This window comes from Colobus angolensis, unplaced genomic scaffold (genome assembly GCF_000951035.1).
Source record: "Colobus angolensis palliatus isolate OR3802 unplaced genomic scaffold, Cang.pa_1.0 Scaffold208, whole genome shotgun sequence".
Classification (NCBI taxonomy): Eukaryota; Metazoa; Chordata; class Mammalia; order Primates; family Cercopithecidae; genus Colobus; species Colobus angolensis.
In genome coordinates, this window is record NW_012115244.1 from 951014 (window position 1) to 962183 (window position 11170).

At 58.8% G+C, this 11170-nt stretch overlaps 1 protein-coding gene across 4 annotated transcripts; it reads right to left on the reverse strand.

The window, feature by feature from the left end:
• Positions 1–649: 649 nt before the first annotated feature.
• Positions 650–11170, reverse strand: CRELD2 (cysteine-rich with EGF-like domains 2). 4 transcript variants are annotated; one of them, XM_011942248.1, is made up of 11 exons: positions 11042–11170; positions 10618–10700; positions 10115–10225; positions 9708–9799; positions 8209–8385; positions 7540–7704; positions 7302–7397; positions 5410–5493; positions 4427–4522; positions 3332–3472; positions 650–929 (listed from the first exon to the last, which is right to left on the reverse strand). In XM_011942248.1, exons 1-11 carry the CDS (start codon positions 11168–11170, stop codon positions 877–879), a joined length of 1227 nt encoding a protein of 408 aa, XP_011797638.1. In that variant the 3' UTR covers positions 650–876. The 4 variants fall into 4 exon arrangements, with proteins under 4 accessions (XP_011797638.1, XP_011797640.1, XP_011797641.1 ...); XM_011942250.1 differs by lacking the exon at positions 7540–7704; XM_011942251.1 differs by lacking the exons at positions 5410–5493; positions 7540–7704.

Here is an 11170-nt window from a genome sequence, read left to right on the forward strand (position 1 = left end):
CATGGGGGTCGTAGTGCCAGGACAGTGCACAGCCTGGGAAGGGGGGCCAGGGCAGGAGCAGGACAGCCAGCCACCTACCCCTGGGGGACATCTGCACGGACAGGAGGGACGGCGTGACTGAGGAGTGGGTGAGGGGGACCAGGCCAAGTGGGAAGCCCAGGGAGGAAGCCGTGGCCCCTCAGAATGGAGCTCCCAGAGCCTGCAACCTCTCACCCGCAGCCAGCTTTCTTCTTGGAGTGTCTTCACTCTCAGGTGAGGAACAGGTGGGCCCTGGGGTTTGTGACTGGCTGTTTCCTCCAGCGAAGCCGCCAAAGATGCCTTTCCTCTGCCCGAGGGTCCCTGCTTGTACATCCTTTGAATCACTGAAGAGGGGCCCATAGGTTGGACTCCTGAAACCCGCCTGGTCACGTCTTTAGGTTCTCGCCCGAGGGAGGGGGAGGACCCTCCCCTACTCCTCTCCTCCCCTTCTCCCCTCCTCCCCCAAGCAGCACATGAGTCCTGTTCAGGGACAGCAGAGCCACCAGCCCAGGACTGGACCTGCTGCCTCTGCAGACCTCAGCAGCCCTGGTCACCTCCCAGCTCTGGCAGGACAGGTGCAAACTCAGTGGTGAAGGTCTGTCCTGATTAATGAGACAAACCTATACCCGTTCTCCTGATTACCTTCAACGGTCAATTTTATTACAAAGAACTGTATCAAAATATACAAGTCTGTTTAAGAACAACCAAGAAATGCAGCTGTTTAAGGGCCAAATGAGAATCAACTATTAGAGACCAGGCAGCTTCTCCCTCCCACTGTCCGCTGCAGGGGACACATCCTCGGGGCCACATTTTCCACAGGACGTCCTTCTGAATAATTTAAAGGGCAAGTCTAGCATATTACAGGTCTTCGTGGGCGGGCAGCTGTGTCAGGCTTTCTTCTTCTGTGGCTTCTGTCAGACAGAAAACAAGCACAGGTCGTCAAAGCTCAACACGAAGGGCCCTGGGGACGAGGCCTTTCCTGGGACAGCAGCAGCAGGTGCAGGGACTGCCTGTCCAGTCCTGGCTCAAGGCCCCGGACACAGTGGTACAAGGGCAGCTCGGAGACGCCCGGTTCCCCCCACAGCAGATGAGAGATGAGGCAGATGGCATTTCAAAGCCGCCACACTGCCCTGGGTGTGGAGGATGCGGAGATGGGAGCGGCAAGGGGTTCCTTGCAGCCCGGCAGAATGGGAGCCTGAGCAATGGTGGTGGGGGGAGGAGAAAGAGGGGACCCAGGGTGGGGGGGAGGGAGGAGCAAGAGGGGATGAAGGGTGGGGGGGAGGGAGGAGCAAGAGGGGACCGAGGGTGAAGGGAGGGAGGGGCAAGAGGGGACCGAGGGTGAAGGGAGGGAGGGGCAAGAGGCAGGGCCGGCCCAGGGCAGAGGGGACCGAGGGGGTGGCAGGCAGCCTTGTCTTCTTGCCTGTCTGTCTCTGCCGACCCCTCAGTTCTCCTGTCTTGCTGTTGCTGTTTACTACGATGCTTCTAGATGTGGAATTGCTTTTATTTGTCCTGCTCAGGAAACAGCTTCTGGAATCTGAATCCTGCCTTATTCATTCTGAAAAACCCTTAGCCAACATCTCCTTGAACGCTGCTTCTTTCCCACACTCTATATTCTAGACTTCTGTGAGGACTGTCATGGGCAGAGCTGTGTCCCCCAAAAGATGCTGAAGTCTTTACTCCCAGCACCTGGGATTGTGACCTTGTTTGGAAATAGGGTCTTTACAGACGGCTAAGTTAACATGAGGGCATTAGTGACTGGTGTCCTTACGGAGAGGGGAGGTTTGTACAGACACCCGCATGGGAGGGACTATGTGAAGACATGGGGGGCAGGTGGCGTCCCCAGGCAAGGACAGAGGCCCAGAACAGAAGGCCCCAGGCAAGGACAGAGGCCCAAGGAAGCAGCCTGCTTGCACCTGGGCCTCTGACTTCTGACTCCAGATCTGTGAGACGCACATTTCTTTTTTTTTCTTTCTTTTTTTTTTTTTTTTGAGACGGAGTCTTGCTCTGTCTCCCGGGCTGGAGTGCAGTGGCCGGATCTCAGCTCACTGCAAGCTCCGCCTCCCGGGCTTACGCCATTCTCCTGCCTCAGCCTCCTGAGTGCAGGCGCCCGCCACGACATTTCTTTTTTTTTCTTTTTTTTTTTTTTTTTTTTGAGACGGAGTCTTGCTCTGTCTCCCGGGCTGGAGTGCAGTGGCCGGATCTCAGCTCACTGCAAGCTCCGCCTCCCGGGCTTACGCCATTCTCCTGCCTCAGCCTCCTGAGTAGCTGGGACTACAGGCGCCCGCCACCTCGCCCGGCTAGTTTTTTGTATTTTTAGTAGAGACGGGGTTTCACTGTGTTAGCCAGGATGGTCTCGATCTCCTGACCTCGTGATCCGCCCGTCTCGGCCTCCCAAAGTGCTGGGATTACAGGCTTGAGCCACTGCGCCCGGCCAAGACGCACATTTCTGTTGCTGGAGCCCGAGTCCCTGGTTCTTGGTAAGGCAGCTCCAGGAAACAGGTATGGGGGACCTGCTTGCCCTTCACCACTTCCTGCCAGTCCCTCTCTCTGTGGCACCCTGGGCAGCTTCCCCAGATGACTTTTCCAGCTCCTCAGCTGCCTCTTCTGTGTCTGCTCCTCCTCGCCCGCTGAGGTCTGAGGTTCAGAGACTTCCGCTTTCATCGCCTTAACTTCCATTTGAGCTGTGAACCTGGGGCTTCATCCTCAGGAAGCCGGTACCTCTCTGCGCAAGTGTGCCCACACAGAGGTGTTATGCACCTGTCTTCCGGGAACCCCCCCCCACTATCCCAAGGCCACTGTCTGTGTGGATTTCAGACCAAGCAGCCAGTCTACCTGCAAGCCCTGAGGTCCAGGGGAGGGCGGCCCATGTTGGGGGAGCCCGTGTGGAAAGAGCCTGTGTAGAGGGAACCCGTGTGGGGGGCAGCCTGTGTGGAGGGAGCCCGTGTGGAGGGGGCCCGTGTCGAGGGAGCCTGTGTGGAGGGAGCCCATGTCGGGGGAGCCTGTGTGGGGGGAGCCTGTGTAGAGGGAGCCCATGTAGGGGGCAGCCCGTGTGGAGGGAGCCCGTGTGTGGGGCAGCCCATGTGGAGGGGGCCCATGTCGGGGGAGCCTGTGTGGAGGGAGCCCGTGTGGGGGGAGCCTGTGTGGGGGGAGCCTATGTGGAGAGAGCCCATGTGGAGGGGGCCCATGTCGGGGGAGCCTGTGTGGAGGGAGCCCGTGTGGGGGCAGCCTGTGTAGGGGGAGCCTGTGTGAAGGGAGCCTGGGTGGGGGCAGCCCGTGTGGAGGGAGCCTGTGTGGAGGGAGCCGCGCCACTCACCAGCCTCTGCCGGCGGCACACAGGCATCTTCAGTTTCTTCGAAGCCGTCAGGACACACGCAGACGTAGCTCCCTGGAGTATTGTAGCAGTTTTCGTTTTTCCTCACACAGGCTTTTTCTGCTAGAGAGCACTCATCTACATCTAAAATTAAAAGACTCCGTTTTAATAATTACTTCACTTAGCAGATGCGCAGCAGACCGTGAAACTCATTCATTCAGATTCACTCACATAAAGAAAGCACAACGATGACAAACGTCACGTTACAGAAAGGAGCAAAGGTCAGGAAAGGCTTCAAGAGGGCAGAATTTCATGTCTCAAAGTTGGGCCCTCAACTGGTAGAAAATGCAGAGAAGAGACCTCCAGGTGAGGCCGGAAGGCTGGCATGCCCCCAGGAAGCCCACTTTCTTTTTTTTTGAGGCGGAGTCTCACTCTGTCGCCCAGGCTGGAGTGCAGTGGCCGGATCTCAGCTCACTGCAAGCTCCGCCTCCCGGGTTTACGCCATTCTCCTGCCTCAGCCTCCCGAGTAGCTGGGACTACAGGTGCCCGCCACCTCGCCCGGCTAAGTTTTTGTATTTTTAGTAGAGACGGGGTTTCCCCGTGTTAGCCAGGATGGTCTCGATCTCCTGACCTCGTGATCCACCCCCCCTCGGCCTCCCAGAGTGCTGGGATTACAGGCAGGAGCCACCGCGCCTGGTCAGGAAGCCCACCTTCTCCACCTGGATTCCAGCCACACCCAGGCTCATCCAGGCAGCCCACAACCATGGCAGGCCTGGCCTTCAGCCTCGAGGCAAGCACCACCCAGGAGCTGGAGAGAAAGCAGAGGCTCTGGACCTGGGGAACGAGGCCACTGGGGAGAGGCTGGTGCAGCAGGGCCATCCACACCGGGGTCGGCCATGCAGAGTCCGTCCCCCACCCCTACTGCTTCTGCATCTCATGTGGACTTCAGGGTGAGTGTGCAGTGACCCTGGGGAGCTGCGTCTGCAGGATGGTTCCCATCCCTGGCAGCACCTCCTGGGGCCATTCACATCATGGTCCCTTGGGAAGGGTCCACCTGCGTCCAGCACAGACCCTGTCACTGACCTGCACGTCACTGACCTGCACACTGTCCATGCTCCCTCGCGTAGCCGGGGATACACTCTTTACAGTTTCCTGGGCCTTCCCCTGTGCAGCCCACACAGCTGGAGTCACACTCTGCAACAGGGAGCCAGCGTCAGAGCTCCACACGCCAGGGAGCCAGCGTCAGAGCCCCACACGCCAGGGAGCCAGCGTCAGAGCCCCACACGCCAGGGAGCCAGCGTCAGAGCCCCACACGCCAGGGAGCCAGCGTCAGACCCCCACACGCCAGGGAGCCAGCGTCAGACCCCCACACGCCAGGGAGCCAGTGTCGGACCCCCACACGCCAGGGAGCCTCCAGCATGGCTTCCAGTGTAGTGGCTCACTGAGGGTCCTGCTGTCTGCACTCCCAACAGTGAAAACTGCCCAGGGCTGTCACAAAGGCTCCTCCGTGCTGCTGGGACTGGGGGTCGGCACAACTCAACTCTTCTGAGGCACTATGGCCCTAAAAGACACATTCCCTTGACTGAGCGATTTGGAAATTAATCCAAAGAAAATCATAAGGAATGTGAAAAGTTTTACCTTCAAGAGTAGTCACAGTTGATAACAGTTGAAAAATTATTATGACGTAAATGTCCAGCAATAGACGTTGTTTTAAATGTATGAAACAACGGCATGCTCCAAAATCATGAACATGATGGAGAAACCACAGGACGCAGGACAAGCTGCTGCATGGAAAACACCTGACAGGCGCGGCGGAAAATCCCACAGGGCACGTTGCGGGCGCGCTGGGGGCACGAGCCGGGTGCGCTCTCCGGGGAATTCGTGGGTTTTTAATTTCCTTTAACTTACTTGAATTTTCTGATTTTCCTGCAGCAAATACCTATGACTTATTCTGCCACACTAAGTGTTCTCAGAGCAGGCAGGATGTATATAAGTGACGCTAAGAAGTCATAAGCGAATGTTTACAAAGGCAGCAATGAAACCCAGGAGGCCCCGAGTGCAGGCCCGCCCGCTCGACCCACCTTCGCACGTGTAGGAGCCGTTGGCATTCTTACAGAACTGTGCGGCGCTGCAGGGAGGTGTCTCGGCCGCACACTCATCCACATCTGGAACAGAATGGCACAGCTGTGAGCGGCCCAGGAAGGCCTGGCCAGGGAGCAGGAGAGGAACGATCATGGCCTGATAGAGCCCATGGCCAGGACCGGCTGGGGAACGGCAGGGAGGAGGGCAGCCCCTGGGGGGGATCATCTCAAATGCCCTCCTCGGAGGTCCCATGTGGCAGGGGAGGGGATAAGGCAATGGCCAGGCCCTGTCCTTAGAGAGTCAGTGCCAACTGCGGCAGGGGCCCCATGAGGATGGTGACGTATCGCGTGAGGGAGAGACAGTGAGAGCCTCCACACCTCACGCCCCCACATCCCTCTCCCTTCTCCCTAGAGCTGTGGAACCTGCCAGGGGCTGAGCTCCAATTTTTTTTTTTGTTCTTTTTTTTTTTTGAGACAGAGTCTTGCTCTTTTGACCAGGCTGGAGTTCAGTGGCGCGACCTTGGCTCACTGCAAGCTCCACCTCCCAGGTTCACGCCATTCTCCCGCCTCAGCCTCCTGAGTAGCTGGGACTACCTACAGGTGCCCGCCACCATGCCCGGCTAACTTTTTGTATTTTTAGTAGAGATGGGGTTTCACCGTTTTAGCCAGGAGGGTCTCGATCTCCTGACCTCGTGATCCACCTGCCTCAGCCTCCCAAAGTGCTGGGATTACAAGCGTGAGCCACCACGCCCGGCCTGAGCCCTGAATTTGCCTGAGGCCAAGAAGCCGCTAAGAGGTGAAACCAAAAGCCAGGCCTGCAGAGGAAGGGGGCAGCCCAGCCTCCGCCTGCCCACTCGGCACCTGGACTGCGGGAAAGCCACAGCTAGTCCCAGATCGTCCCCGTGAAGCCAGAGCCTTTGGCTTCTCCAGAGCTCAGAGGTGCTGCAGGGCTGGCTTTGTAAGTGCTGTGCCCATAGCCAGGCTGGCGGGAAGAGACACAGCAGAAGCAGGTGATGCCCATCATGTGGGGGACAGGGTGGGGTGGGCATAGCACAATGCTGGAGATGTCCAGACCTGGCACCACTTAGAACCTGGAGGCCTCTGTTAGGACGTGACGTCCCCCTTCCTGGCTGAGCACTGCCAGGCACAGAGCTGGCTTGTCACACTGGTGTGAGTGGGGGGCCGTACCCCTCGGACAGCAGGAGCTCGTGGGCAGCCCCCTGCCACCCTGAGCTTGCCGTCTGCGGGGAAAAGGCAGTTTCCATTGCACATGCCAGCAGCATGGCCCTGCCCTTCTGCCTGCTCCCAGACCTGGCTGTGCCACTGTGCCCTGCCCCTTCCCACATCCCCCGGGACCCACCAGCCTCCGCCACCATGGGTACAGCCAGGACCACCCTGATATGCCCTATCCGTGTGTCTTCTGAAACCTGCACAGAGGGATACAGCTGGCCCCCTGCCGGCGGCCTCCCTCCCAGGAACACACTCGGGTGAGTTCCCAGGCGCTGTCGGCCGACTGGGGGCAGCTGGCACCACAGGTCCACAGCCCCAGGGCCACCTGACAGCAAGGACACTGTGGCCCCAATGCCTGCCCAGTCCAGAAGGTACGAGGAAAGTCCCATGATCCTTCCTGACCCATGCATGGTGGGATCACAGGTGTGCGAGCCTAGGGGTCCACTCAACAATCCCCTTCCCATGACTCAGAATGAGCAGAGATGGGGAGGGCCGTGAACCAGGAGCAGCTGGCAGGACGGGGACGCAGAGGCTGGGCAGAAGCGGACCTTGGGGAGCCCCCAACCCCCGACCCTTCCTCACCCACACAGGTGCCCTCCTCCACCCCCGGACCCCTGCTCACCCACGCAGGCACCCTCCTTCACCCCCGGGCCGCTCCTCACCCACGCAGGCGCCCTCATCCAGCACCCAGCCCACTTGGCACTCGCCGCAGTCTCTGTTGGTTGGGCCCGAGCACGTCTTGCAGGCCTCGTCACAGGCTGGAAGGCAAAGGCGGGCCTGGGTATGAACCCCACTCTCAGGTACCAGCTTGGGGACACGGCTCGTTTAAAAGTGAGGAATTTAAGGGGAAAAAGCAACACGGGGTTTTCAGTGCCCATGAATTTAAAATTCTCAGCAAACCAGGACTCCAAGGAATTTTTAATAACCTGGAGAAGGCAGCTATCCATACTCTGGAGCTGTAGCCTGGCTGGGTGTGCGTGTTCCAGATCCACGCGTGCCCCATGCCACGCCAACGTCCAAGAGACAGACGGCAAGGGATGTAAGAACCAGAGAGGCCGGTCCTGACTGGCGACCCACAGGTCCATCTGCCCAGAATAGCCTAGGGGGCTACCGGCCAACCATGCACTCATGTCCAAGACGTCAACACACCCAGAGTTTTCCTACATATCAGTGACAACCAGGGAGAAAACGTCCTTTGGAAAGATGCCACTCCTAATGGCCCGCAGGGATTTGACAGGTGCTGCTCTCCGGGCCGGTGCGGGGCCCACACGGCACCTCCAGGACCTGTGCACTGCGTGGCCCATCACCACTCAAGGTGGGGGCAGACCTCGAACTAGAGAGAAAGGGGAGTAGCTTCTCCCTTCTGGGGGCTATTACGGGACAGGAAGCGCCCCTAACAACCTCTGCCTCTATCCTCTGACGTTTCCATTCATCCTTCTGGGCCCCCGAAGCTTCCCTGGATATCCAGGGTTAAGATATCAACAGGCCCCTGTTCCCATCTAGGCATCTCCAGCAAGGGGCTGTTGTCATCCTGCCTCACCCCGGGGCCAGCCCAGGCGTAGCCCGTACCTGTGCAGACGCTGTGGGTCTCGTTCCGCAGCGAGCTGAAGTAGCCGTCCATGCAGTCGGTGCACAGTGGACCCTGGTACCCCACGTGGCACCGGCAGGACCCGTCACCCTGTCTGCTGCCGTCTCCGCTGCAGTGGCCATTCCCGCTGCAGGGCCTCTGGGACCCACCCTGGCACGCTTTGGGGGATACAAAACCATGCTCAGAGCACACCTGGTGGTGACTGGTGGGGTGTTCTCACACAGAGAGAACGCACTGCACCCAAACCTGTATGATTCTGAGGACGTACATGAGCCTGCAGGCTTGGAGTGGGTGCTGGGGGAAACTGATTTCCTGGGGTCTGCAGGGCTGGCGGTGGATGGCCTGAGTGGAGCAAGCCACAGGCTCCTGGACTTCACTACGGCCACGTGCTGCATGATGACGTTTAGGTCAACAAGGGACCCTGCATGGCACAGCTGTCCCCTAAGATGATAATAAAGCTGGGCAGCTCCTATTGCCTAGTGACATCACGATACGCCTTATTACCTGTTCTATGTTTAGATGTATTCAGGTGACACATTCTTATCACATGTCACAATGGCCCACAGTACTCAGGACCCTCACGTGCCACGTGGGTGTACGGCCTGGGAGCAGCAGGCCCTGCCAGGCAGCCTAGGTGCGGAGCGGCTGCACCACCTAGGCGTGTGGAGTGCACTCTGCCATGTTTGCACCATGACAAAGTCGCCTAACGATGCATTTCTCAGAACACGCCGGGTCGTTACGCGTGACTGCACTTTGTGTGGCTTTGGGCAGCCTCAGCTGAAACATGGTGATGGGGACACCGATGCATCAGGGGCGGAGACTGCAGGGAGAGTGGGAACATCAGCTGCAGCCTCCAGTGCTCGTCAGGGATAGACGCAGAGGCTGGCAGGAGGCTGACGGGGGGCAGGTAGGGGGTCTAAACCTGAAACTTCTGCTACCTGATCCTGCTTGACCACATGATTGCCTTTCATAAACGTTAAACCGTGGCTTCAGTTTCTGCACACTTCTTCGCAGAAGAGCCCTGTCCTGCAGCACCCACCCATTAAGGCTCAAGGCCGTGCACCCAGCCTGATAGACACCTACTGCCCTGGGCTCTCTGCAAGGGCAGCCACAGAAGCCGTGGTGTGGTCACCTCTGTGCACACAGGGAGAAGCACCTGGACAGGTCAGTCAGGACAGACTCTCAGGTGAGTGGACTCAGCTGTGAACAACCTGAGTCAGTGAACCCGAGTTAACAGCACAGCTGGGATGACATACTCAGAGTTATACACTAAAGCGTGAGGGGAGCGGTGAGGCTGCAGCGGGAGGGTGCAAAGTGCTCCAAGTTGTGTTGGGGATGGGGGAGGCAGCCGTCCGGCAGGGTCCAGACCCTACAGAAAGCTGATGTCCCCCAGGTCCCCTCTGTGCTTTCATCCCCCAAGAATTGTGAGAGGAAGAGGGGAAGTGACTAGGAGATGGGATTTCCCTAAGCAGAAACGCACCGAGACAGTCGGGACCGTAGGTTCCTGGAGAGCAGCACACTTTCAGCGTCTTCACACAAAACCACTCGAATAAGTCAGGATACTCGTTCTTTCTGAGGATGGAGGAAAACATTCACCGAATCCCACCAGACACGGCTCTTTAATACAAATATGCAGCTGAACATAACATAGGCCCTAGGGTATTGCAAGATCCAGGAAACAAGAGTCTAGGTGTGGACAGAATCTTCTCGTTAAGTTCCTGGTTTTGATCACCGACTCTGGTGATAAAAAACACTAATGCAGGGATAAGGTGGGTGCAAGGCAGGTGGGAGCTCCATACTGTTCCCGTGCCTTTCTAAGTCCGAGGTTATTTCAAATTCTACGTTGGAAAATAAAAAGTATCTTCTAAGAGGTTTTAAAGCACTCACAGCTGCAGCCACCAGGCCTCCAGGTGTTCCTCCTGCGCCTCCAGCATCTGGTTGCATTCGAAGTCGCTGCTCTCGCACAGCCCCTCCAGAATCTCCAGCAGGCGAATCTCACTGAAACACAGGCCCACGCGGGCTCACGGTCAGTGCCACAAGCCAGTGAAGAAAAATCCGAACCAATACACCAACCCGGGTGCAGGCGCGGGGGCTGGGATTCCAGGCAGAGAGAGTAAGGGGACCCCACTGTCAGGGGGCCAGGAGAGGTTCACACAAATGGGGCTGGTGTTCCAGTTTACATTTTGAAAAGCCACTGTCTGTTGAGGGGGTAGGGACCAGAGCAGAAGCTGGAAGGCCAGAGGGGATCCAGCCATTAGTCCTCAGGCAGAAGCCGAGGCAACTCAGACAGGTGACTGGTGCCTCGGGGGCTGTTCTGTCTCCCTGTTATTAACATAGGCACCAAAGGCAGGACACGGCCAAGACCGACAGGGCTGCTCCAGAGCACCCACCTGGACTCATACTTGGACAGCGTCTTTTCCTCCCAAGCCGTGTTCCCGCCGCCAAAGTTCTTCTTTGCGGTGTCCACCAACCCCTGCGAGGAGACAGTGCCCATAGGGCTTCCGCCCAGGTGAGGGCGACCCCAGGCCCACGGTGGGGTCAACCCTGGGTCCACGGTGGGGGGTGGATCCCGGGTCGAGGGTGAGGGGGACTCCAGGACCACGGTGGGGCGACTCTGGATCGACGGTGAGGGGGACCCCGGGCCCACGGTGGGGGCGACCCCGGATACAGGGTGAGGGGGGCCCCAGGTCTAGGGCGAGGGGGACTTCGGATCCAGGGTGAGGGGGACCCCGGGCCCAAGGTGGGGCAACCCCGGATCCAGGGTGAGGTGGACCCCGGGCCCACGGTGGACGACCCCGCCCGGCCCCTGCCCACCTGGTTAAACTTGTCCACCAGCCCCCGGCACCGCTGGCAGGGCGTCGGCTTCTTGGCGGCCTCCGGCGCGGGCGGCAGCAGCAGTAGAAGCGGCAAGAGCCCCAGCGCGGCCCGGCGCGGCAGGCGCAT

Coding starts and splice junctions, on each gene's coding strand:
- CRELD2 (XM_011942248.1), bottom strand. CDS start 11,170: ATGCGCCTGCCGCGCCGGGCCGCGCTGGGGCTCTTGCCGCTTCTACTG. Junction 10,226..10,617: donor CTGTCCAAGTATGAGTCCAG/GTGGGTGCTCTG, acceptor CCTGTGTTTCAG/TGAGATTCGCCTGCTGGAGA. Junction 9,800..10,114: donor GAGGCCTGGTGGCTGCAGCT/GTGAGTGCTTTA, acceptor CTCCATCCTCAG/AAAGAACGAGTATCCTGACT.